The 27,880-nt window shown below is 41.8% G+C and overlaps 2 protein-coding genes across 9 annotated transcripts in view; one reads left to right on the forward strand and one right to left on the reverse strand.

The window, feature by feature from the left end:
- The window catches only part of Ppp6c (protein phosphatase 6 catalytic subunit), a 36,064-nt gene extending 34,652 nt beyond the window's left edge, over nt 1-1,412 (reverse strand). Inside the window, exon 1 of the mRNA XM_005320961.5 lies at nt 1,239-1,412. Within this exon, the coding sequence (XP_005321018.1) occupies nt 1,239-1,313 (75 nt within the window). The 5' untranslated portion in view covers nt 1,314-1,412. The remainder of the gene's footprint in view (nt 1-1,238) is intronic.
- An 11-nt stretch (nt 1,413-1,423) lies between these two features.
- Nucleotides 1,424-27,170, forward strand: Rabepk (Rab9 effector protein with kelch motifs). 8 transcript variants are annotated; one of them, XM_078048207.1, is made up of 10 exons: nt 1,428-1,773; nt 4,749-4,787; nt 9,046-9,104; nt 11,155-11,272; nt 11,741-11,898; nt 16,174-16,326; nt 20,242-20,403; nt 23,666-23,815; nt 26,460-26,609; nt 26,838-27,170. In XM_078048207.1, exons 4-10 carry the CDS (start codon nt 11,202-11,204, stop codon nt 27,122-27,124), a joined length of 1,131 nt encoding a protein of 376 aa, XP_077904333.1. In that variant the 5' UTR covers nt 1,428-1,773; nt 4,749-4,787; nt 9,046-9,104; nt 11,155-11,201; the 3' UTR covers nt 27,125-27,170. The 8 variants fall into 8 exon arrangements, with proteins under 8 accessions (XP_077904335.1, XP_077904334.1, XP_077904333.1 ...); XM_040286324.2 differs by lacking the exon at nt 11,155-11,272 and adding an exon at nt 1,943-2,027 and having other exon boundaries at nt 1,430-1,773; XM_078048206.1 differs by lacking the exon at nt 11,155-11,272 and adding an exon at nt 3,817-3,886 and having other exon boundaries at nt 1,430-1,773.
- Nucleotides 27,171-27,880: the final 710 nt, after the last annotated feature.

Here is a 27,880-nt window from a genome sequence, read left to right on the forward strand (position 1 = left end):
CTTGGATGAATATGAATGCTGCATTACTTCTAGTAAAAGTTTTTCATTGTATTAAAAATGGAAAATGCACACGAATGACTCCCCTATTAACAGATATAGTTAACAGTTACATTCATTCGCAACAGCACATGGGACCTTAACGTTTCTCATACTTGTTGACTGATGTTAAATATCAAACTTCTATACCAAAGGAGAATGGGGGAAGGGGAAGAACACAGTAAAATCTTCCTTGAGAGAAACAATTCACTGACAAGTAGCTTTTTTCTTGAAAGATAAATTGTTTTATATCCATAGCTTATAAGCATAAGACGAACTCAAGTTATCAACAGTCTACCCATTTACCACATATCAAAAACAAAAGTTAACTGAACAAATAAAACAGACACTAGCACTAGCGGATAAACACTATTGGGAACCTAAACACTGGTTTTACCCAAAACACAGAAACATTTCAAAAAAACAGTATACCACTTACTCTCCTTTATCTTTACTTTCATTCCTTTGCCCGCATCTTTATGTCTTCCTTGGACTCGGTAGTAACGAGGAATAAGTTCCCTCCTTTAGAGAACCAATAAAACTAAATCTTGAGTTAAGAGGTTATTTCGGGGGGGGGGGGACTTAAAGGACTCATTGCCGACTGACTATTCACTGAAATAAACTCAATAACGTGCTCGGAAACCGGATTCATGCTGAAGTATGAACGCACACGCTCAAAAAAGGCGACGTGAAAGAGTGGTAAGTTAAAAGGGGCAACCTGACATTCTGTCACATCATTGCCACACTGCTGCGGTCCAGCCCTTCCCACTCCTCAGGAACCCACGGGCGGTACGCCTGTCAGATGCCGGCCTCCCGCGCCGCTGTCACCTCTGGTGGGGACGACCCTCTCCCGGCGCACCGCCCCCCGGGCTCAGCTCCAACTCCGCGGACCCGGACAAGTCCTTTAAGCAAAGCAACTGGGACAGTCCGAAGGCCAGAAGAGGCGACCCCGGGGCAGAGGCCGCGACATCCCTGGGGATCGCAGCCAAGGGAACCAGGACAGCATTCGGGGGACTCCGGCTTCCCCGGCTCTCCGCGTGACGCCAAGGTGGACCGCATCGTCAGGCACAGCGGAGGGCCCTCCACTGCGACCCGCCGGTACACCTGGAAGGGGTCCCGCGGAGAGGAAGGGCGGGCCGGCGGACGCCCCGCAGCCGGAAGGGGCGAGCCCCGCAAGTGGGTCTCCCTCCGGTCGGGCTCACCTTCAGGTCGTTCTCCGGCAGGTACTTGCACAGCCGCGCTATCTCCACATACTTGTCCAGATCTAGAGGCGCCATTTTAGGAATCACAAGCCGCGGCAGCGGCGGCGGCGGCGCTGGAGTAGCGGAGGCAGCGGCGGAGGCCGAAGCCGGAACTCTCCCTACGTCACGTCCGGCCCGTGAGTGGCGTACGCGCAGCGACGTCAGAGCCTGGCGGATTCTCCGCGCAGCTTCGGGCTACCCCGTGCCCAGTCTGGCTGAACCCGGGTCACAAGCCCTGAGGGACCCCGTAGATCCGGCCAGAGACACCGACTGGGACGCGTAGTTGTCTACCGCTGAGCGAGCCGAGATTTGTAGTTTTCGAGTGTGGCCAACTATTCTTTTTCTTCCCCTTCCCTTCCTTGTGACTCTTCCTAGGGGAACCGGCGAGACCTTTCCGAGGCAAAACGGCGAAGTGGGTGACTCTAGGCATTCACTCGTTTCTCATGCCGACCCTTTTAAGCACTCTCCCACCAGAACATCTTCAGTTAAAAATCGGGTAAGCTTGGCTATAGCAACCCGTTTACACCTTCCAAGGCCTTGTGAAGACCTCGCCTAGACCTGTGGCACAGATGTCAGACTCCCGTCCTCCGAACAGGAAGGAAGGGAAACCATTTCTTACACTAAATGCTATACAGAGGCTATTTTCCCCCCCACTTAATCCGCAGAAGGACTGATAAAACTGCGAGGCCCAGAAGTTAAACTTGCCCAAAATCTCAGGAAAGAAACGGTGGAGCCAAGATTGGAAAATAGGTACTGATTTAAGCGTACTCCCGTAGGAGTTCTACAAGGGCTGAAAGGTTTTTTGTTGTTGTTGTATCCCCAGTGCCAAGAACAGTACCTGGCACTTAGTGTACCCTTTACGCTGGTTTATTCTTTGGAGCACCAACTATGTACCATTGCAGTTGTAGAGACTTGAGTTATTCAGTGAACACGGAAAACAAAAATCTTTATCCTCATCCTGTAGTTTATAGAAGATGAAGACAGAATATAAATAATAATAGATTACTTATTGCGTTAAAAAGTGATATGTGATATAAGAGGGGAAAAAAAACAGTAGGATAAAGAGATGGGGTAATGAGCATTTTTAAGAAAAAAAGAAGCTGGGCCAGGTGGCGCATGCCTATAATCCCAGCAGCTGGGGAGGCTGAGACAGGAGTTCAAAGCCAGCCTTATCAACAGCTAGGCTCTAAGCAACTCAAGGAGACCTTGTCTCTAAATAAAATACAAAATAGAGCTGGGAATGTGGCTCAGTGTTTGAGTGCCCCTGAATTCAGAAAAAAAAAGAAAAACAATAAAGAAATGGGGGAGTTAGCTATGCAGATACCTGGGAAAGTCATATAGGAGAGCTGATGCAGAGATGGAAGCAAATCTAAAGTCTTTGGGGATAAGCAATACTAGTGTTGTTAGAGCAAGGTAAGAGTAGGAAAGATCAGAGAGAAATGGAGTACATTGATTTTTTTTTCTTACTTTTGATGTTAAAGGAAATTAAGGAGTAAAATTATCTGACTTTTTAAATAAGGATCACTCTGGCTGCTGTATGAGACTACAAGAGGGCAATGGTTGCAACTGAGATATTAGAAGACTTATATAACCCATAGTAGCAAGTGCATCATCAATATTTGTTGTTTAAGAGACAGGACTGGGGCTGGGGATGTGGCTCAAGCTGTAGCACGCTGGACTGGCATGCGAGCACCTGGGGTTCCATCCTCAGCACCACATACAAACAAAGATGTTGTGTCTGCCGAAAACTAAAAAATAAATATTAAAAAATTCTCTCTCTCTCTCTCTCTCTCTCTCTCTCTCTCTCTCTCTCTCTCTCTCTCTCTCTTAAAAAAAAAAATTGTAAGAGACAGGACTATCTGTCATCATGGCACAAGCCTGTAATCCCAGTAAGGAAGGAGAATCACAAGTTCAAAGCAACCTCAACAATTGATAAGACTCTGTAGCTAAGTGGTAAAGCACCCCTAAATTCAATCCCCAGTGATCCTGGACTGAATCCTCTTGCTCTAGAGTATATTTTGGGAACAATGGGATAAACTTTTCCCTACTGTGGTGGTGCCAGAGCTCAAACCCAGGACCTCCTACATGCTAGGCAAGCTGCCTACTACTGAACTACTATACCTCTAACCTCAATAAAATTTAAAAATATTTTTTTCTTATTACAGGGAATTGAACCCAGGGGCACTTAGCCACTGAACCACATCCCCAGCCCATTTTTATTTGTATTTGTGGTTTTTGTTGTTGTTGTTGTTGTTTTTTAGATAGGATCTTGCTAAGTTACTTAAATCCTCACTACATTGCTGACCCTGGCTTTGAACTTGTGATCCTCCTGTCTCAGCCTCCTGAGTCACTGGGATTACAAGCATGTGCCACTGCACCTGTCTCATTGGAATAAATTTTAATGAGAAGACTGGCGTGGTGGCACATGCCTGTAATCCCAGTGGCACTAGATGATTAGAGTTCGAATCCAGGCTCTACTACTTACTGTGTGATTCTTTTTTTAGAGAGAGAGAGAGAATTTTTAATATTTATTTTTTAGTTTTTGGCGGACACAACATCTTTGTTTGTATGTGGTGCTGAGGATCGAACCTGAGCCACACGCACGCCAGGCAAGTGCGCTACCACTTGAGCCACATCCCCAGCCCAACTTACTGTGTGATTTTGAGCAAGTTACTTATCCTTTAGAGATATGTAGATATCTGGGGGAAGTCATATGGAAGAGTTGAAGTCATATGGAAGAGTTTTCTCAGTTGCTATATGTCAGCAATAAAATTAGTGCCCACATCATAGTGAGATAAAAATAATACCTCATAGGCTTGTGCTGAAGTTTAAAACAGAGTAAATACACGAAAGTGACTTAAACAACATCTATCACAGAGTAAAGCCCATTGTAGCACTAAGTATTGGGTGGACAAGAAAGATCTTTCTGAAGAATTAACTACTTAAGAGTTGCAAAAAATAAAATAGTATACTTTCTTTGGGAAAAATTACAAATGGGGAAAAGATGCTATTGTTAGTTGGTCTTTTTATTGCAATCTTCTTAGGAAAGCTGGTGATTCACATTTCATCCCTGAACCTTAATAATTGGGAATAAATTATATTCAAGATACCTTCTTAAAAGTGGAAAATAAGACAAAAAGTGAGATGAATATGAGCTTTTATATAAACTGTGAAGTGCTTAAAAGGAAGGTGTCACCTGCATTCATTGCTGATAAGTCAGTGAATGGATCAGTGGTGTGCCCTCTGGTGAAAAGAAGTGGCAGTGCTTTACCAAACTGGCCACGAGAAGCCCCTATTGCAGACCCACCTCATAGAGTGAAACTTACTCTTCATGTCCATAGCAGAGAGGAGGAAAGCATCCCTCAGGGTGTTGGGCATGTTCTTAGGAAAGGTAAGACATACTGAATGATTTGGGTCTGAAAGAGTACACAGTTCAATGACTGGAAAGTGTTCTTTGTCTTCCTTCCACAGAGCAGAGGATCTGGTCTCCCAGTTCTGTCATTTACGTGGGTAAGTGATTTTTACTTCTTTAGGCCTTGAATCCCATTTTAGTGTTTTATTTTGTTTGGTAGTTAAGAACCCAGGGGCACTTAACTACCTAATTACATCCCTATCCCTTTTCATTTTTTATTTTGAAACAGGGTTTCTTGCTGAGTTGCTTAAGGCCTCACTAATTGGCTGCGGCTGGCTTTGGACTTGCAATCCTCCTGCCTCCACCTCCCAAGTCACTGCTATTACATGTGTGCACCTCCATGCCTACATGACTCCCATTTAAAAAATAAATTTCAAATGTTCCTTCCAGAATTCTCAAATGTGATTTCTAGTCCAGAACCATAGGTTCCACAGTAAAAAGTGGTTGTTATTTTGTTGTTGTTTATATTTTGATACTGGGGATTGAACCCAAGGGCACTTTACCACTGAGCTTTATCCACAAGCCTTGTTTTTTTTTTGTTTGTTTGTTTGTTTGTTTTTGTTTTTGTTTTTGTTTTAGACAGGGTCTCATTAAATTGCTCAGGGCCTCACTAAATTGCTGAAGCTTGCTTTGAACTTGAAATCCTCCTGCCAGGGCCTCCTGAGTCATGGGATTATAGGCATGAGCCACCTCACCTGACTAGTTGTTGTTTTGCTCACAGACCTTTTCTGATTTTTGTTTGTTTGTTAATATATGACACTTCATGCCATATCCAGCATGGCGCCTTGAAGTAGACCTAGTCAAAAGACCCACGAGACTTAAAAGTATTCTGCATCTCTGAGCAGAAATCACTGTCTAGATGTGTGTGGACATAAGGTAGAGAAAATCTGGCCTTAGTTTTCTTTCCTGAAGAGGAACAGAATGACTGTGTATCCATAAACTCCTCTTTGACAGTGAGTGGGGATTTCACCATTAACAAAGAATTCATGAAAACTCTATAGGTGTTAGAAATAGTATCATAAAGCAGTTAGGAGAGCTGCAGCCTTCAAATTCCATTTTGTCCATAATTTGATTATGCTTCAAGTAGCTAAAACATTTACCAAGATGGCTTTTCACCTGTATTATGGAGTCCTCTTGACCCCTGTCTCTGCACAGTAGGCATTATTATCCCTATCATTATAGATGAGGAAACTAGGGTTCAAGAAGGCTAATGAACTTGCCCAGTGTGAGAGTCTGATGGTTCTTGATAGAGCCTGGATTTGAACACAAGTAATTCTGACCTCTTTCCACTAAGCTACCATAGTGCTATAGTCCTGGAGTTCCTACTTTTCCAGTCTTAACCATTTTCTCTGCTCAGAGTGTGATTCTCTAGATCAGACATAGGTGAGCCACCCTTTCAGGAAGGTCACAAAGAACCTATAGTTAGGATGTGGATCAGAGATAATGTAGGGGCTGGAGGTGTAGCTCAGTGGTAGAGTGCTTGCCTAGCATGCACAGGCCCTGAGTTTGATCCCTAGCTCTGCAAAAAAGACAGAAATAAGATAAAGTTGCATGTGGTTTCAGTGTGACTAATGAGGTCTAACTGGTTAGCCCAGCCTTAAATTAAAACATAAAAAGCTAATACTGGGTGGCTGTAATTCCAGTGACTAGAGAAGCTGAGGCAGGAGAAAGGCAAGTTCAAAGCTAGCCTGGACACCTTGGCAAGACTATGTTTTAAAATAAAAAATAACGGGCTGGGGCTATAGCTCAGTGGTAAAGCACTTGCCTAGCATGGGTGAGGCACTGGGTTCGATCCTCAGCACCACATAAAAAGTAAATAAATAAAATGAATTTATAAAACTTAAAAAAAATAAAATAAAATAAAAAATAAAAAGGATTGGGGATGCCCTGGGGTTGTAGCTCAGGGTTAGAGCACTTGCTTAGCATGTGTGAGACACAGGGTTCAATTCTTAGCACCACATATAAATAAAACCAAGGTCTATCAACAACTAAAAATATTTTTTTAAAGATTGGGAGTATAACTTGCTGGATTCAATGCCCAGTGTAAAAAATTAATTAAAATTATAATTTAAAAATGCAGATGTTCATACCTACCCACAGTAGTTCACAAAGAGCCTTATCCCTTCACAGAGGACCTGCTCTGTGCCAGCACCTGGGTGCTGAGCACTTTACATTATCTCCTGTACTTCCCGCCATGACTTTCACAGAAATATGATTGGCTCTATGTTAAAGATGGAGGACACTGAGGCCCAGAATAAGTCACTTCTTGAGAAGTGATGAGCTTTTTATTCCCTGCATTTTTTTTTTAGTTGTGGATGGACACAATACCTTTATTTTGTTTATTATTTTTTATGTGGTGCTGAGGATGGAACCTATAATAGTTAGATCACACGTGCAAGGCAAGTGCTCTGCCACTGAGCCCCAGTCCCAGCCCCTCCCTTCGTTCTTTACAACCATTCTTGTTTCTCCATTTTCAAGTTAGACTGTAAAGTTCTAGAGGCCAGGGCATGTTGTCCTGAGCATGCTATAATTCAAATGGCAATTACAGAATGAGTCAGCTATTTAAGGCACCAAACTTGAACTGGTCTTGAGGACAGACCAGCTGCCCAAGTGGACATCCAACGCCGGGCATTTCCCTTGTATGTCGTTTCCAAGTAACCCTGGCTTATTTTCTCCGCTGGGGAGGGAGGACTCCAGGGAAAGTCCGACCTGTTCCTGCTGGAGGACTTCGGGGTCCCGAGCGTTCCCTCTTTGCCCCTTCCCAGGCAGCTGACAGCCCAAGTCGGAAAGCTGTTGGAAGCTGTTGGCCCCGACGCGCTTCCGGGGCCTGTGGGGAGGGGCAATGGCCTGAGTCCCGCCCCCTTCAGGGGCGGAGCCACAGATAGGGACTGGCCTAAGCTGCCGCAGGTAAAGTAGTCCTGAACGGGGGAATCTCCCGGCCTGGGGATCTGAGCGCCATGGGGGGAGGGGGGGCCATATCTTTTACCTTGGAGTGGACACCAGTCTCCGACCCGGCCACCAGCATTTCTCTCCTCGCCCTGTGTTTTGTACCCTAGAGTTCCCACAACGGGATGGGACTCCGCGAGGGGGATAGCAGGGGCGGCTGGGAGAGGTTCCTGCTCATGCAAAGCCCATCCACTGAGCTTTAGGCTCTGGGGCTATAGTCAGTGTCCTAAGCCTCGGTTTGTTTTTATCATTTTATCTCTTCATTAATCCATTTCCTTTCTTCATTCACTCATCCTTCACTCCCTTCTACTCTATTCTAGGTCCATTGGTAAATTCTCAGAACAAATTGTACTGACCCAGCACTCCAGGAATTTAATCTAGAATCGAATCTAGAGACTTTAAATAGATACTTTTTTAAGAGAGAGAGAATTTTAATATTTATTTTTTAGTTTTCAGCGGACACAACATCTTTATTTGTATGTGGCGCTACCTCTTGAGCCACATCCCCAGCCCTAAATAGATACTTAGATCCAGAATAATCCCTGCAATGATAGCTTAATTAAAAATGTCAGCCCTCAGGTAGAAGGAAATAATTTGGGGGAGTAGAAGTGAAAAGCAAAAAAAAAAAAAAAAAAAAAGAGAGAGAGAGAGAGAGCTTTTCTTGAAGGAATATTTGAGCTGAGATTTAGAGGCTGACTAGGAGTTTGCAAGTTTACAAGAAGGGAAAGGACATTCCAAGTAGGGGAAGCTGCTTGGGCTGCAAGTCATAAAACGACCTGCCATATAATAGGAGCAACAAAAAGCCCAGTATTGCAAGACATTGTGGAAGTCACTTTGCAAGAGAATCAGAAGACACCAGAAGGCCTGACCTTCTGTCATGATGAGGCCAAGATTTATCCCAGAGTTCAATATTTCTCAGACTCTTAGGATGTTTGATAAACATAAACATCTTACAGACTCTAAAATTTTGGCATATGCCCCTTCCCCATGAGAATCAGAGGACACATAGAAAACTTTAGCCAAAAAAAAAAACCATATAGTTATATTAAGAAAGTTATGTTAAGGTTGGGTGGTGTAGCTCAAAGGTAGAGGACTCACCTAGCAATACACTAGGTCAAGGTTCAACCCCTAGCACTGAAAAAAAAAAAGAAAAATATTATATGAAAAGGTTCATGATTCTTATTCAGATTAATCAGGCCTTAGACATTGGTACATTCAACAGGAAAGTTTTGTTTGTTTGTTTGTTTGTTTTGTGGTACTGGGGATCCTAGGCAAGCACTCAACCACTGAACTATATCCCCAACCCCTCAACAGGAGAGGTTTTAAAGGGGAGGGTAACCTGATTTGTTCTGTGTTTTATGAAGAAGATAATCGTAAATATCTAAAAGTGTCTTTTATTCTTATGCATAGGACACCATGAAGCAGCTGCCAGTCTTGGAGCCTGGAGACAAACCCAAGAAAGCAACATGGTCTGTAAAAGAGGATTCACTCACGTGTGCATGCACACACACACACACACACACATACACACACACAGAGAAGCTTTTGTTTCGTTTATAAATAGTTTACTAATGTATTTGGTCATCAGTGAAAAAGAGTAGAGATGAAACTGTCTGCAATTTCTGGTAATTAGTCTCCAACTGTCTGAGAAGGTGTCCAGAGGAAAGATGAGGGGGCAATAATTATTACAGAGCAGATGTTAATTTTATTAAAATCCTTTACCAAGAAGAGTAAGGCACTAACCATCTGGCATCCTCAACTCTAATGTAGTGTCTTCCCCCGAGCTGTGACTCATTTTTAAAATTTTTAGGGAATTGAATTTGCATTCAAATTCACTGGCTTCACTGTTTCTTAGATGTTTGTTCAACCAACCCTTCATTCAATAATACTGTTCTGACAGAGGCAGCTGCTGTGGAGGGTCTGGAGGTCCAAAGATCAACACTCTCTGTGTAGTAGGGGCTCTAGACTAAGCAGGTCTTGGTGATAGCATGTGATCAGTGTTGAGGCAGAGTCAAAGAAAGCTGCATAGAAGTGGCAGTGTTTCCACGGGACCTTGAAGGAGAACCTCCTATGGCTCCCCTGCTTCCATCCTGTTGGGTACCTAACACATATCTGATCATGGCATTCTCTAGCTTAAAACCCTTTTGAGGGCTGGGGGTGGAGCTCAGTGATAGAGTATTTACCTAGCATGTGCAAGATCCTAGGTTCCATTCTTAGCACTTGAAAAGAAAAATTGACAGACTCCTTATACTCTCCCACTGGTCCCTGCATAATCTATTTCTGCCTTTCCTTCCAACTTCAAATATCCTTACCTGTTTTTTTGCTCTCTCTTCGTTTAGCATTGCCTTCAGTGTCCCACTCAGGTCCTGTACATGCTAGTTCCTCCACCTGGACCTCTCTTTCCCTTCAACTTTCATCTCTTTCCCCAGCTAATTTCTACTCCTACTTCACATCTCAGTTCAAATGGTCCTTCTTCAGGAAGCTGCCTCTGCTCCACCCCCACCTCTCTTTACAGGGTCAAGCACTCCTGGTACATTCCCATATTATTTGTCTTGTGTTAGACAAATAGCTAGTCCTGTCCTGAAATAGATATTTGTGAACTTGTTTAATGTTTCTTCCCAACTAGTTTGTAAGGGCTTTGAGGCCTTGTATTATTAACCATCTATCTAGATATGTATGTGTTCTTAGGTAAGTTATTAATCTTTGGGCTTTTCTAAGCCTCAGTTCCTTGGTTGTAAAACTCAAATGATGATAATAGTACTGATCCTCAAAGTGCTTCTGTGCAGATGAAATGAACCAGGGTTGTGATGTCAGCACATTGTCAGAGTTGTGTGTGTGGCACATTGTTAGTAACTATCCAGGTGGTAATGGGGTATGCAGATCTGGAAGTCAGAAGAGATCTGAATATGAAGTAGAGATTTGGAAATCATGGATGATGATAGAGATGGTGGTAATTGAAGCAAACATAAACTGAGAAAAAGAGAATTCTAAGGATACTGAGAGTTAGGAGGAGGCTTTCAGGAAAGAAATCAGAGAAGGAAACAGAAAAGTGAATGGAGATTCAAAAGGTAGAGGTATGGTGAAGCAAGATTAGGGGAAAGGTAAAAGGAGGAGGGGAGGGTTGGGAATATCAGACATCAGAGATGTCAATAAAACATGGCCTAAAAAACAGCTAGGGAATTTTCTTTTCTTTTTTAATATATATTTTTTTAGTTGTCAGTGGACTTTTATTTTGTTTATTTATATGTGGTGCTGAGAATCAAATCTAGTACCTCACACATGCTAGGCAAGCGCTCTACCACTGAGCCACAATCCCAGCCCGGGGAATTTTCTTTTCTAATCATGAAACTTTAAAATGTGTTTTCTCAGTTAGCATTCAGAATAACTTTAGAGAATGGAATGACTGAATCCTGTATGCAATTTTCCAAGTCTTAGCTTTGGCTTGCATCAGGTTGAGCTTTATGAGTAATCTGGAAAGGCTCTTAAAATCCACAAATCCTAGAAAACTTTTCTGGACAGGGAGACATCATGGTTAGTGGCAAGAACCTGAGTCTGTAGGCATCCCCATGAAGGCACCCTTTAACAAGACCCTTCCTACACTGCTACTGGCTTTGAGTCTTCACAGCCACCTTTTGAGGTAAGACCTGTTGCTCTCCTTGTTTTACAAATGAAGAAAGTGAAGTTCGGAAGGGTTAAGTGACTTCCAGGTCGTACATCTAGAAAGTACTGGAGCTGAGACTAGAACCAGGTCTGTCCAAATTCACAAACCACGTTTATAACCACTAACTATGCTGTTGTGTCAAGACATAAAAAGTGAACATTTCTGGATGTCATTTCCCTGTCCACCATATGGGGTCATTACCAACCCAGTGCATCTCACTTAGGTTATATAAGGTGGAAGTAGTGACAAAATTGAAAAACCAAAGCTGTGAACATAGAAAGATACTCCTGTTGATCAGGGAAGGGCTGTTTTGCTGGATACAGTTAAAGTGTCTGTGTACGTATCAGGTCCTTCCTTCTGTGAATGCTTCATGAGCAATGAAAAGAACACACCCCTACATTTGTTCTGTGCTTAGGTCTCCTGAATACATCCTCCCTTTGGCAGGTACACCTTGACTCCCCCTGGAGACAGCCCCTGTGCTCGAGTTGGCCACAGTTGCTCATATTTACCCCCAGTTGGTGATGCCAAGAGAGGGAAGGTCGTCATTGTTGGAGGAGCAAATCCAAACAGAAGCTTCTCAGATGTGTACACCATGAATCTGGGTAAGATCAATGCTGCAGAATGCAGCTGGCTTTATGCTGCCAGGTGTGAGCAGAGCATTCTTCAGAATACCAGCTCCAACCAGATAGCAGGATAAAAGTACATCATTGACAGGTTTCAGCAGATTGGCACATATTCACCTGACCAGTGCCTCCTTGTTTAGGGGGTCAGACCTCCTATGGGCCCATATGGAGCCCAGGACATCCAATCACTGATTCATCAAATATTTCTCCAGGAGACATCAGTGACTCCCACCTCTCCTTCCATTCACCTATTCAAAGAATCTTTGGGTCACACATATCTCCGATCTTCATCCATGTTGGTCCATTCTCACTACTACCACTGTAGTCCAAACCACTGTTACCTCTCAACTAAACTGTTGGAATCACCTCCTCACTGGTCTCCCTGTCTCCAAGTTTACCCACTGTACAGTGCATTTTCTTTTTTTTTTAATTTTATTTTTTAGTTTTTTAGATGGACACAATATCTTTATTTTACATTTATGTGCTGCTAAGGATGAAACCAAGTGCCTTGTGGATGCTAGGCGAGCACTCTACCATTAAGCCACAACCCCAGCCCAGTTTTCTTTTAATATTTTTGTAGTTGTAGATGGACAGACTGCCTTTATTTTATTTGTCTTTATTATTTTTTTTAATGTGGTGCTGAAGATTGAATCCTGTGCCTCATGCATTCTAGGCAAGTGCTCTGCCACCTAAGCTACAGCCCCAGCCCTTTTTTTTTTATTATTTTTTATTTAACTGAGATGTATCCCCAGCCTGGTTACAGTGCATTTTCTAGACCTAGCCAGAGAATGTTGTCTTAGATACAAGTCCAATTCCATTTATTTATTTATTTATTTATAGTTGTAGATGGACAGAATGCCTTTATTTTGTATGTATATTTTTTTAATATTTATTTTTTTAGGTGTAGATGGACACAACACAATGCCTTTATTTTTATGTGGTGCTGAGGATCGAACCCGGGTCCTACCCGTGCTAGGCAATCGCTCTACTGCTGAGCCACAATCCCAGCCCAGAATGTCTTTATTTTATTTATTTATTTTTATGTGGGCTAAGCATCAAACCCATTACCTCACACATGCTAGGCAAGTGCTCTGCCACTGAGCTACAGCCTCAGCCCCATCAGTCTCCTTTTTAAGCCTTTCCCAACCTCATTTATTGGCTCTCACCAAACCACATTTGCTACACTGAATAGCCTTCATTTCCTTGAAAAAATATATATTTTTTTTTAATTTTTTTTTTTAGTTGTAGTTGGACACAATATCTTTTATTTATTTTTATGTGGTGCTGAGGGTCAAACCCAGTGCCTCACATGTGCTAGGCAAGACTCTACCACTAAGCTACAATCCCAGCCCTTCTTGAATATATTTTGAACTTCCCCCTCCAAGCCATGGCATACCCTTGCATGGAAAGTTCTTCCCAAATCCCAAATTAAATGTCATTTCTGGCTGGGCATGGTGGTTCATGTCTGTAATCCCAGCAACTCAGGAGGCTAAAGTAGGAGGATCACGAGTTCACAGCCAGCCTCAGCAATTTAGCAAGGCCCTAAGCAACTTAGTAAGACCCTGTCTCAAAATAAAACATGAAAAGGGCTGGGGATGTGGCTCAGCAGTTAAGCACCCCTGGGTTTAATCCCTGGTACAAAAAAAAAAAAAAAAAGGAAAAGAAAAGAAAGAACTAATTATTTCTGTCAGGATTCTTTCCCTGGTACTTTTGGATTAATTTAGTCACTACCTTCTTCTGTGGTCCACAGTATTGTGCACTGTCCCAACCTCTTCCCCTTCACGGTTCATAGCACATGGGATTGTTTCCTAAGGCTCTTCCCCACAGAGTGTAAGCTCCTTGGAAACAAGGGAACATGGTTATTTTATTTATCATTGTATCCCCAGCCACTACCAGAGCACTTAGCACAGAGCAGGTGCTTTTTAAGTATTTGGATGAACGAATCAATGAATGAAGGAAGGAATGAGTGAGTGAACAAACTAATGAACCAGTGACTACTATGTGCTATACTTGGGGAAGAATTTAAAAACTGGTGATCCACATACATGTTTTGTTAATTCCATATAATTTGTTTTGTTTTGTTTTAGTCATATGTTGTTTACAAAATAAGTGTGCAGGGGTCTACATTTAAAAATTGATGGGCTAGGGATATAGCCCTGTGATAGAATGCTTGCCTAGAACATTCAAGGCCTACTACACACACACACACACACACACACACACACACGTACACACGTGCAGGGGTCTACATTTAAAAATTGATGGGCTAGGGATATAGCCCTGTGATAGAATGCTTGCCTAGAACATGCGAGGACACACACACACACACACACACACACACACACACACACACTATCCTAAGAAGCCAAATCATTTTGTTGTTGTTGTTATTATTTTGTTTTTGTTTTCCCCCCAGTGCTGGGGATTGAATCAGGGCCTTGTACATGTAGTCAAATGCTCTGAACTACAACTGTCTCTCTCGTGATAATTTAAAATGGTTTGACATCTCTAGACCTGCATGGCTACTTGGTAACAATTATTTGGTGCTGAGCTGCACCTATTGATGGGACATTCATTCTCCAAGTTGTCATAGTCCTTGCTTCTCCACTCTGGGCATTTGAATCTCTACTCCTTGCACTAGGAAATCCAAGGCAAATTGAATCTCTTCTAGTAGAATGCTTGCCTAGCATGCCCAAGACCCTGAGTTTGATGCCCAGGACTGGAGGAAAAAATGCAAGTCATTTTCAGCCATCAAGGAACTCACTTTTTAATTATATCTTTTTTTGTTTTGTTCTGTTTGTGGCGTGGGAATAAAACTCAGGGCTAGGCAGGCATTCTACCACTGAGTTCATACCCAGCCCAAAGTTACACCTTGCAACCTGTTACTAGCTTTGTGTTCCTGGCTAAACCATATGGACCTCAGAGTACAATGTAGTGTGGATATAATTTGCTTCTGTTGGCCACCATAATGATTCAAAAAGATGGTGCCTTGGAACATCCTAGGAAATGGTTTTCTAACTAAAACAACTAATAGGGCCCTGGTTATAGCTCAATGGTAAAGTACTTGCCTAACATGTATGAGGCACTGGGTTCAATCCTTAGCACCACATAAAAATAAATTTAAAAAAATAATGGCATTGTATCTATCTACAACTAATAAGTTTTTTAAATATTTATCTTTTAGTTGTAGTTGGACACAATACCTTTTTTTCACTTATTTATTTTTATGTGGTGCTGAGGATTGAACCCAGGGTCTTGTAAGAGCGAGGCAAGTGCTCTACCGCTAAGCCCCAGCACACGAATAAGATTTTTTTTTAAATAAAATAAAACAACTAATAGGTCAGGTGTTATTTTTCAGTGAACTTGGTTTAGCCAAAATCAGCTAGTTACAGTAAGAGACACCCACTTAAAAAGAGAGAGAAAAGGAGAAATTTATAAAGATATCAGAGATGTTTTGCAGAATCCAGGGGCAGGAAGCACATCCCCTCATGAGAGAGTGGAAACAGTGGCTCTGCTTGGCCCATTTATTTTTTTTTCTTCTTTTTTTTTTTATTATTAGTTGTTCAAAACATTACAAAGCTCTTGACATATCATATTTCATACATTTGATTCAAGCATATTATGAACTTCCATTTTTACCCCATATACATATTGCAGATTCACATTGGTTACACATCCACTTTTTTACATACTGCCATACTAGTGTCTGTTGTATTCTGCTGCCTTTCCTATCCTCTACTATCCCCCCTCCCCTCCCCTCCCCTCCCATCTTCTCTCTCTACCCCATCTACTGTAATTCATTTCTCTCTCTTGTTTTTTTTTTCCCCTTTCCCCTCACTTCCTCTTATATGTAATTTTGTATAACAATAAGGGTCTCCTTCCTTTACCATGCAGTTTCCCTTCTCTCTCTCTTTCCCTGCCTGCTTGGCCCATTAGATTAACTGGCTACCTCTTACTCAGTCAACTGAGACTAGAAAGTCAAAGTGATACAGACATTTTTTCTGGGCTCTACCCATTTGGTTAGAAGGGAGAATGAGGATAGTTTCCATAGACTAGGGCTTATGGACAGGCAGATAGCCCCCAAAGTGTCTATTATCAATTGTCTCATAGGTTGACCCCATTCCCTTAAGTGACTTAATAGTCGTTCATTTGTGCTCTTGGCCTTTTTTTTTTTTTAACTACCCTCCCCAAATTTGCCAAACAACATAAGCATTTGACAGCCCCAATTGAGGAACTGAGTGAAATGTTTTCTAGGGACACACCAGTGGGACTTAGCTACCTATGGGGGCCTCTCGCCGCGGTATGAACATGCCAGCTTCATTCCTTCCTGCACACCTGGCAGCATCTGGGTATTTGGAGGGGCCGACCAGTCAGGAAATCGAAATTGTCTCCAAGTCTTGAATCTTGGTAAGTAGCCAAAAGTTGGTTTATTTTCATCTTGCACACATAATTTCAATTATAATTCCAATATGTTTGGATTGAACTAATTAATTCATTTAATTTTTCTGACCTCATAAAAAACATGAATTTATCAACTCCTTAAATATCCAAGCTGGAAGGGACTTTGGAGAACACCTATGCCAGTGGGCAGCTAAGATCCAAGGAGAGGGATGTGACTTTCCTAAAGTTACCAGGGAGTCAGTAACTGAACAGGCTAGAACCCAGGTTACCTAGATCAGTGGTTCTCTAGTGAGGACTTCTATGTCCCACAAGTGAGATCAGGCAATATCTGGAAACATTTTTGGTTTTCACAGCAGGGGTCAGGGTAGCTATGGACTAGGTGGTTAGAGCTCAGAGATGCTGCTTTATGTCCTGTGAGGCACAGGACTGCTCTAAAATGCCAGTCAATACCAAAGGTAAGATACTCTGCCTCAGGTCTTGTTAGTGTTTCTTTAAGCCAAAACTGGCTGGTCCCTTTCCAGTCTCACTGGTAGTTGTATCAAAGGAAAAGCAATTTGAGAGCATCACTCCCAGGAGGAGGTTGCTGAACTACTTGTGGGAGGTGGACTTGTCTTTTTGTCATTTTTAAAATTTTGCTTTTTTCTCTATGAATATTATTGACAAGCTGGATGTGATGGCACATGACCAATCTCAGCTACTTAGGAAGCTAAGGCAGGAAGATTGCAAATTTGAGTCTAGCCTCAGCAATTTAGAAAAACCCTGTCTCAAAATAAAATAAAAAGGGTTTGGTATGTATCCCAGTGGTAGAACACTTGCCTAGCATGAGACAGTCTCTGGTTTAATCCCTAGCACCAAACATACAAACAAACAACAAAAAACACTAATCAGGTATGCTCTGCTGGGCACTAACCATGACCTTGAGCTAGTGATTTAACTTCTTTCTACCTCAGATTTCTTTTCTGTCACATTAGGATAGTAATGTTTCATCCCTTAATTTGACAAGGGTTCAAATTAATTTGAAATTAATTTGGCAAAGACTTAACTCTCAATATTTGTTAGTTGTTGTGGTTAATGTAGGTATGCTTTGGAAAATGGAAATCAGTTCTGGACCTACCCTTTTGATTCTCAGTGACAGCATTCTTTAAATAAAATACAGTGAGCCAGGCATGGTCACATACATCTATAATCCCAGAGACTTGGGAGGCTGAGGCAGGAGGGTCTCAAGTTTGAAGCCAGCCTCAACAAATTAGTGAGGGGCAACATAAAAAATGTTTAAAAAGACTGGGTGTGGCTCAGTGGTTAAGTGTCCTTGGACTCCATGGTAGCAAAAATACAAAAGCAAAACACAGTGAAACTTTGGAAAGCTTCTACAAAGGAATTGATTTTCTCACTGTATCCCTTTTTATCCTGGAAAGTATAATTGACACAGTGCCCAAGAAATATGGAAAATGTGGGGCTGGGAATGTGGCTCAAGCGGTAGCGCGCTCACCTGGCATGCGTGGGGCCTGGGTTGGATCCTCAGCACCACATACAAACAAAGATGTTGTGTCTGCCAAAAACTAAAAAATAAATATTAAAAATTCTCTCTCTCTCTCTCTCTCTCTCTCTCTCTCTAAAAAAAAAAAGGAATATGGAAAATGTGAGTCATTAGTTGCTTTTATTACCAGAGCAAGCCCTTCAAATGGCTTAAGACTCCTTTGTGGTTGTGTTGATGTTTGACTTCTGCACCTTCTAACTCCAAGTCCCAAAAGCTGTCCAACATCTGTAGCTACCAAGACGATTATATTTTGCTTTGAATGTGGGTTGGGATTTGTTCAGTCTCCAAGTTCATGTTTGAGTTCCACACATATTGCAGATGCTTTGTGCAGCATTTTGCATATTGGATGCAGGCCTTTTACAAAAGGCATAGAATTTTCCAGGCAAGAAATAATCCTTAGGCTGGATGCAGTGGCACATGCCTGTAATCCTAGTGGCCCAGTAGACTGAGGAAGGAGGATTGCAAGTTCAAAGCCAGCCTCAACAACTTAGTGAAATTTTGAAATAGGGTCTCATTAAGTCTGTCTCAAAATAAAAAATAAACTGGGTACAGTGGCACATGCCTGTAATCCCAGGGTACCAAGGATTGAACTCAGGGGCATTTAACTACCGAGCCACATGAGGCTGAGATAGGAGAATCACAATTTCAAAGCCAGCCTCAACAAATGTGAGGTGCTAAGCAATTCAGTGAGACCCTGTCTCTAAATTTAAGAAAATACAAAATAGGGCCGGGAATGGTTGAATGCCCCTGAGTTCAATCCCTGGTACCAAAAATAAAAATAAATAAATAAAAAATGAAAAATTACCAAAAAAGAAAAAGGAACAGAACTAATCCTTGAGATGTTGTGGTGGAGCAAGTATAGGACAGAGATGAGTTCAGGCTCCTTCTCTGCTTCTCAGATGTGCTATGATCTGGGGGACAGGATTTTAAGTTTCTGAGCTTCAGTTTCCTTGTTCCAAAATGAAAATACTTTTTACCCATCTCCAAGGGGTGAGTGAGGATATTGGGAGTGGCAGAATATTCAGGGCAATGATCTTACACACAGAAACTGTTCAGTTAATACGTCCGTTTCTATAGAATTCATGTTTTATTCTAGAAAGAAAGCAGCTTCTATATATCTATGAGGTGGCAAGCTTTTATTCTCAAGTCAGAAGAGGAGAATAATCATAGATTCTAGTGTTATTGAAACAGAGTTTAAATACCAACTCGGCCATTTACTAGCCTGGTCACTGTAAATAAAAGTGACTTACTGTATCTCTGCTTAAATTCCTTTCTCTGTAAAAGGGGAAATCTAACATTTATTTAGTACTTCGTTTGTTTGTGCATGGGCATGCCACCTAGGGATACATTACCACGATCTACATCCTCAGCCATTTTTAATTTTTTTGTTTTTGTTTTGCTTTTTTAAATTTTGAGATACGGTCTCATTAAGTTGGCGTGGCCGACCTCAAATCTGCCATCCTCCTGCTTCAGCCTCCTAAGTCTCTGAGATTTCAGGTGTGTACCACTGCACTGCTTTATTATTTTGTAGGGATTCTTATTATTGGTACTGAAACTGTAATAATATTGTCTGCTTTCATTTAATGGCTACATTTTCTGGGAAATTTGGCACATTTGGACTCTGGCAAATAGTTGGAATGAATTTTAGCAAATTTTGAGCTCCTCTGAATGAACACAGGGCAGGGTAGTCAACAAAGTGTATAATATAAAGAGGATATTGAGGGTTTTTTGTTTGTTTTCTTTTGGTATTGGATATTGAACTAGGGGCACTGTATAACTAAGGTACATTCTCAGTACTTTTTATTCTTTATTTTGAGACAGAGTCTCATGAAATTCTTGAGGTTGATCTCGAACTTATGGTCTTCCTGCCTTAACCTTCCAGGTAGCTGGGATTATTGGTGCATGCCACTGTGTGTGGCTAACTTAATTCATGAGGATGGGGTACCAGGGATTGAAATCAGGAGCACTTAACCACTGAACCACATCCCCAGCCCTATTTTGTATGTCACTTAGAAACAGTCTCAATGAGTTGCTTAGCACCTCACTGTTGCAGAGGCTGGCTTTGAACTCAAGATCCTCCTGCCTCAGCCTCCCAAGCTGCTGGGATTACAGTTGTGCACCATGGTGCTCAGCTAAATTTGAGCTTCTTACCTAAAACTCAGCTGTCCTTCTCAAGGATCAGGGTAATAAAGTGGCCCTGCCTAGCCCTACCAAGATTGGAGGTCAAGAACTCAGGCTGTAGATCAGTGTCAGAGTGCATGCCTAGCATGCACAAGACCCTGGGTTCAGTTACTAGCACCCCCACACACACAAAAAAAAAGGAGTAAGGGTCAGAGGTCCCCTTGGCCTGGATGTTTTAGAACCCTGCTTTCTCTCCGGACCAGAAACCAGGATTTGGAAGACACCAGAAGTGACCGGCCCCCCACCATCTCCAAGAACATTCCACACATCATCAGCAGCTATTGGAAACCAGCTCTATGTCTTTGGAGGTGGAGAGAGAGGTGCCCAGCCTGTGCAGGATGTGAAGCTGCATGTGTTTGACGCAAGTATGGACTATCAGGAATATCACTTAGGGGCTGGGGATGTGGCTCAAGCGGTAGCACACTCGCCTGGCATGCGTGCCACCTGGGTTCTATCCTCAGCACCACATACAAACAAAGATGTTGTGTCTGCCGAAAACTAAAAAATAAATTAATTAATTAAAAAATAAAAAAAAGATTACAGGGATATCACTTAACCTGCTCAGGGCTATGTTGGCTGGTAGTTTACCTAATGTATAGGAAGAAAAGATTGGAAAGTGAAATTGTGGCCAAATATTTCACTTCTAGATTTTTTTGCTGGTATGTATTTTTTCTTGTAGCAACATTTGCTTTGAAAAGATATCCATGATCAATTTTTAAAAATTAAACAGTAAACTTCATAAAGGAGAAAAGTAAATATTCCTTCTTCAGCCTTTCCTTACCACTCTAGATAAGTAAATGATATTAGCAATTTCTTATCTCTCCTTTGAGACTTACCTATGCATTTATAAATCATACAGGTTTGTGTATAGGTGCATATATAAATATTCTGTGAATTTTGAAATCATATAAAACTTTAAAAGCACATACATGAAATCAGATTATATACACTTTTCTGCAGCTTATATTCATTTATCTATCTATCTATTTTCTGGCACTGGGAATTGAAGGCAGGGCACTTTACCACTGAGCTACACTCCAGTTCTATTTATTTTTTATTTTGAGACTGAGGCTCTCTAAGTTGCTTAGGGCCTCCCTAAAGTGCTGAGGTTGGCCTTGAACTTGAGATCCTCTTGCCTCAGCCTTCTAAGTCACTGGGATTACAAGCATGCTCCCCCCACCCAGAAGAACACCTTTTCTTTTAGAGTAGGAGTAGGTTTTTAGTAATTGAAAGTATACACTTCTAAACCATACAACTGGGATCAAGACCAGATCTGATACATGGTTTCTTTGTTACTTTAGGCTAGTGACTTAATCTCCGATAGCCTTAGTTTGGTTAAATAGAGAAATTAGTAGTGCTTACCACACACACACAAAAAAAATGTTTTGGTTTTTTTTTTTTTTGATTCTGTGGATTAAACCCAGGGGTACTAAACCATGGAGCCACATCCCCAGCCCTTTTTTTGTATTTTCTTTAGAGACAGGGTCTCGCTAAGTTGCTCAGGCCCTTGCTAAATTACTGAGTCTGGCTTTGAACTTGCAATCCCTCTCCTCAGCCTCCCCAACCACTGGGATTACAGGAATGTGCCACTGCTCCTGACCTTTTTAGTTTTTTTTTATTTTGAGACACTCTTACTAAATTGTTGAAGATCTTGCTAAATTACTGAGGCTGGCCTCAAACTTGCGATCCTCCTGCCTCAGTCTCCCAAGTCATGCATCACCAAGCCCAGTAAGAAGTTGTAAAGATTATTATTTTTTTTTTTTTAAAGAGAGAGTGAGAGAGAGGGACAGAGAGAGAGAGAGAGAATTTTAATATTTATTTTTTTTTCTTAGTTCTCGGCAGACACAACATCTTTGTTTGTATGTGGTGCTGAGGATCGAACCCAGGCCACACGCATGCCAGGCGAGCGCGCTACCGCTTGAGCCACATCCCCAGCCCAAGATTATTTTTTTAAAAAAAGAGATTAAATGAGATAATATGATAAAGTGCCTGAGACATAAAAAGTACCTAATAAATATTAACTATATTATTATTATTATTTCTTCATTTAATTAAACTTTATGAATAGCTTGCTAAGTCAGTACCAATTTCCATGCAAAGCATATCCTTCTATGTGTATCTTATTCATTGATTTTCTTTTTTTTTTTCTTGTTTTTTTTTCTTTTTTTATTGTTGGTCGTTCAGAACATTACATAGGTCTTGATATATCATATTTCACAGTTTGATTCAAGTGGGTTATGAACTCCCATTTTTACCCCGTATACAGATTGCAGTATCACATCAGTTACACTTCCATTGATTTACATATTGCCATTCTAGTGTCTGATGTATTCTGCTGTCTATCCTATCCTCTACTATCCCCCCTCCCCTCCCCTGATTTTCTTATTGATTAGCTTTTTGCTGACATTGGAACAGTGAACATTTGTGTATATTAATCTTTGTATGTATATATTAATTTATACAAACATATAGAAGAGATGCACTATATATACTATCTCATTTAATTTATACCTCAACTCTAAGAAGTAGGTATTGTCTCTCTCCCCATTTTGTACACCTATAGAAACTAAATCCTTCCCAGGTGCTGTGGCACAAGCTTATAATCCCAGTTTCTCAGGAGGCTGAGGCAGGAGGATCTCAAGTTCCAGGCCAGCCTCAGCAATTTACCAAGACCCTGAGCAACTTAGTGAGACCCTATCTCAAAAAATGAAAAGGGGTCTGGGGTTGTGGCTCAGCAGTAGAGTACTTGTCTAGTACATGCAAGGCCCTAGGTTCGATTCTCATCACCATATAAAAATAAAATAAAGATATTGGGTCCAACTACAACTAAATAAACAAAATATTTTAATAAATAAATAAATAGGGCTGGGAATAGCCAGGTGCATGGCGCACACGTGTAATCCCAGCAGTTCAGGAGGCTGAGGCCGGAGGGTCACAATTCAAGCAACTTCGCAAGACCTTGTCTCAAAATAAAAAAAATATATAAAGTGCTGGGGATGTGGCTCAGCGTTGAATGCCCCTGGGTTCAACCCATGGTACCCCCAAAAAGGGGGGGCAAGAGAGAATGTAGCTCATTGGTAAAAAGCACCCCTAGATTTAATTCTCAGTACCAAAAAAAAAAAAATCTTGTCACAGAAGAAGTGTATTTGTTCATTTTAACTTTCAGGAAGTTCTAGGTTGAAGATTAAGAGGAGATCATTTCAATTAAAAAGAATAGGGGCTGGGGTTGTGGCTCAGTGGTAGAGCATTCACCTAGCATACATGAGGCACTGGGTTCGATCCTCAGCATCATATAAAAATAAAATAAGGGTATTGTGTTCATCTCCACCTGAAAAACAAAAGTGTGTGTTTATATATATACATATATATATAAAATAAGAAATGGTCTCCTAATGCCCCAGAGAAGGGGCAGGCATGTTAGATAGTGTGCTCTCCAGCCCTGGGAGCATCCAAGCAGAGGCTGTGCAGGCTGTAGTGTGAGGGAGATCTGAATGGATTTGTCTCTAAGAAGGATGCTTCCTGCTTAGAGCACCTTGCTTGCTGGGAGGTGATAAAGAAGCTTGGATGTGTTGTTCTCGTTCTTGCTTCATAGCTTTGCCACTTGATGTAAATGAATTTACTTTCTAGATACTCTGACCTGGTCACAGCCAGAGACATTTGGAAGTCCTCCATCTCCCCGGCATGGTCATATGATGGTAGCAGCAGGGACAAAGCTTTTCATCCATGGAGGCTTGGCAGGGGACAAATTCTTTGATGATTTCCATTGCATCGATACAAGTAAGTAGGGTAGAGTGTGTGGAGGCTTGTCTGTGGTACTGGGATTGAACCCCATAGCGGGGCACATTAAACTACATCTCAGACCTTTATTTTTTATCTTAAGACAGGGTCTTAGGGCTGGGATTGTGGCTCAGTGGTAGAGCACTCGCCTAGTACAGGTAAGACCTGGGTTCAATCCTCAGCACAAAAAATAAAGGCATTGTGTTGAGTCTAAAAAATGAATAACATCAAAAAAAAAAAAGACAGGGTCTTGGTAAGTTAGTTGCCCTGGCTGACCTAGACCTTGTGATCCTCCTGTCTCAGCCTCCCAAGTAGCTGGGTTTATAGACATGCTTCCTCACATCTGGCTGCTTAACATGTTTTTTCCTAAAAGAAGCTGGGTACAGTGGTGGACTCCTATAATCCCAGCTTTTCCAGATGCTGAGGTAGAGTAATACTTGTAAGATCAAGGACAGCCCTGGGCAAATTAGTGAGGCCCTGTCTCAAATTAAAAAGGGGTGGCGATCCAGCTCAGTGGTAGAGTACTTGCCTAGCATGCGCAAGTCCCTGGGCCCAATCCCTGTTCCACAAAAAAAAAAAAAAAAAGTGTGTGTGTGTGTGTGTGTGTGTGTGTGTGTGTGTGTGTGTGTGTGTTCTTTATTAGATGTGCTTTTCTGTTTCGTTTTTTGGTAATGGGGATTAAACCAGGGGTGCTTAATCACTGAGCTCCCCAACCTCTTATATTTTTTATTTTTGAGACAGGGCCTCTCTAAATTGCTGAGGATGGTCTCAAACTTTCGATCCTCCTGCCTCAGACTCCCCAGTTCTTGGGATTACAAGCATGCACCATTGTGCCCTGCTCATTATGCTTTGTGCTCTACAACTGGATTTCTTTCAGGCATTAGCCACACCAGACCAGGATAACATTTAGGATGTTTCTGAAGGTAAAAGACCAGAAGTACATGTTTCTCAGGCTAAACATTTGAAAACACAGGAAGAGGAAAGTTAGAACATGAGAATTGTCTCTAAGTAGCTAACGTGCACTGACAGGCCCTGGAGAGCCTGGTCTCCTTATGGATTATTCCTTTGGGTTCTAGCTCCTTTTGGGCAGGGACTCATCTCTTGTTTGTTGGTGTATTTCTAGCCCTTAGCACAGTGTCTGGAACATTCTAAGTGATGAAATACACATCTGTTTATGAGTGGATAGATTAATAAATGAACAGTTGTACATTACTCTAGACTCAAGAACAATGGAACAATGGGCAAAAGGCATGGGAACTCCTGTGCAGACTTCCTTACTGGGTTCTTTGAAGCCTGGGGATGCTGACTGGGATTCTAACATTGGCTAGCATTGTGACCCCAAATACTTGGCCCCCTTCACACTGACAGGTGGAAACAGATATTCATTCTTTTTTTTTTTTTAACCTTTGTTTATTTAAAATATTTTTTTTTAGTGGTGCTGGAGATCAAATCGAACCCAGTGCCTCATGAGTGCTAGGCAAGCACTCTACCACTGAGCCACAGTCCCAGAACATGATCTTCATTTTTTATAAGAAGCATTCCTTGCAGGTGGTCCCATGGGGTTTTTATGCTTATTTTTCAAAAGGAAGTCCTTTTCTCTTGTGCTGAAGGACTGGACTACTTCCTGTCTGTTTTTCCTGCCTACCCAAATAGTTCTCTAAACCTAAAATCTAATAATATCCTGCCTCATGTAAATGCTTCTTAAATTCTTGTTTAAAAGATTCTAATTGGCTGGGAAAGGTGGGGCACACCTGTAATCCCAGCGGCTTGGGAGGCTGAAGCAGGAGGATCACAAGTTCAAAGCCAGCCTCAGCAATTTAGCAAGGCCCTAAGCAATTTAGTGAGACCTGTCTCAAAATAAATAAAATAAAAAGGACTGGGGATGTAGCACAGAGGTAGAGCACCCTTGGGCTCCCCAGTACCCCCCCCAAAAAAAAAAGTTTTGGAAGTAGATGCTAAGGAAGGCAGCAAGTTGTAGAGAACTCAGGTTTTGGAGCAGGACCTCAGTCTAGCTCTGCCACTTACAAGCTGCGGGATCTCAAGCAAGCCTCTTTCCCTCTCTAATAATCCCCTTGTACTCATCTGTAAGAAGGGGGTAGGCTGGGGTGGGGATATAGCTCAGTTTGTAAAATGTTTGCCTCACATGTACAAGAGGCCCTGGATTCAATCCCCAACACCACACACACAAAAAAAGGGAGGTGAGGGGTAGGCACAAATAATAGCAATTCACAGAGCTTTTATGAGAATTAAGTGAACCAGATATTGAAAGTAGCCAGCCAGTGCTTACAAAGTTGCTTTCTGAATAACTTGGTATTTAAAACACACAACTTACCTGCTTCTGGGCAGTTAATGGTGTGAACAAAGGTGATAATCACTAAATAAGGCTGTATCACATTTCTCAGAGTGCTCCATCAGAATCCTCTAGGTTAATTGTAAAAACTATAGATCACTGAGTGTTTCCCCTCCCTCCCTGGACTACCCATTCAAGCCCCACCTCCAAGTAATTCTTATGCACATTAGACCTTGCTCTGCCACCTCTCTAGAGCTCCAAGTGAATGACCTTGAGTGATTGATTTGCAAACTGCATTAGATAACTTTGAAACCACATTTTAGCCTGTACAGTGCTAACTCTTTCTCTCTGCAGGTGACATGAAGTGGCAGAAGCTCAGTCCCACAGGGGTCGCCCCAGCAGGCTGTGCTGCCCACTCAGCTGTGACTTTGGGAAAACATATATATGTCTTTGGAGGAATGACTCCTACCGGAGCACTGGACACAATGTACCAGTATCACATAGGTGAGTGGTGCAAATGTGTTTTGCAAAGTGACATAATGCCTTGGTTTTTCAATTTGGTTCTTCCTTGTCTAAATCCAAAGGAATGAAAATTGAACTTACAGGAAATGACATCATTAAAGCAGTAACACTGTCTTTGGGGTTTGTTTTCCCTCACTCAGCTGATGCAGTAAATCACAGAACATCTCTTGAAATTTCATAACATGCACCTTTGTTCTTTACCCCTGCCAGAAAAACAGCTATGGTCTCTCCTTAAATTTGATACTTTGCTGCCCCCTGGACGTTTGGATCATTCCATGTGTATCATTCCATGGCCAGTGACATCTACTTCTGAGAAAGACTCAAATTCTGTTACCCTAAACTGTGAAACTGAGAAAGGGGATTCCACCGACAGAGTGGCACCATGTGGCAGCACATCTGAGGAAAGCCAGAGTGACATACTGCTATGTTTTGTGTTTGGTGGGATGAATACAGAAGGGGAAATCTATAACGATTGTATTGTGACTGTAATTGACTAAAAAAAAAAAAAATTGTTACTTTCATTAAAGTTAAGAGAAACCTTAACTGTTTTCTTCCAAATTTTTTTTTCCAAATTTTTTCTGCAAAATATATCCATCTTTGGTAGGTAATGACTTGACAGCCCAATGCAAAAAATTCTATTATAAAACCGGTTTTACCAGCAACCAAACCTAGGTAAAAGTGGGCCACGGTGGCAAATGTCTGTAATACCTGCAATTTTGAACTCCTAGGAGGTTCAAAAGTTTGAGGCCAGCCTGGGCAACTCAGTGAGACCCTGTCTCAAAATAAAGGGCTGAGGATATATGTAGTAGCTTAGTGGTAGAGCACCCAGGGTTTAATCCCCAGTCCTGGGGGGAGGATCCTAAGTAAAGACAAGTCATAGATATTAGAGTAGACACTTGCCAGTTGAAAGTTCTTGTTAATATTCATTAGTTGATCCTCATAAAGAGGTGCAGACTATTTGATAGTAGTAATAGCCTGTGGGGACAGTTCACTATTTTTTGTTTTAAATATTTTTTTTTAGTTGTAGGTGGTCACAGTACCTTTATTTTGTTTATATGTGGTGCTGAGGGCTTCTTGCAAGTACTAGAAGAGTGCTCTAACCCTGAGCCACAACCCCAGCCCAACAAGTCACTTTTAACGTTTGCTGTGGCTTGGCCTACAGACCTTATTACACTACAGGCCTACCCAAATGCTTCTGAGGAAGTGCAGAAGTCTAAGCTTTAGTATTCAGAAAAATTTGGTGTTGGATCCCC

This window comes from Ictidomys tridecemlineatus, chromosome 4, assembly GCF_052094955.1.
Source record: "Ictidomys tridecemlineatus isolate mIctTri1 chromosome 4, mIctTri1.hap1, whole genome shotgun sequence".
Classification (NCBI taxonomy): domain Eukaryota; kingdom Metazoa; phylum Chordata; class Mammalia; order Rodentia; family Sciuridae; genus Ictidomys; species Ictidomys tridecemlineatus.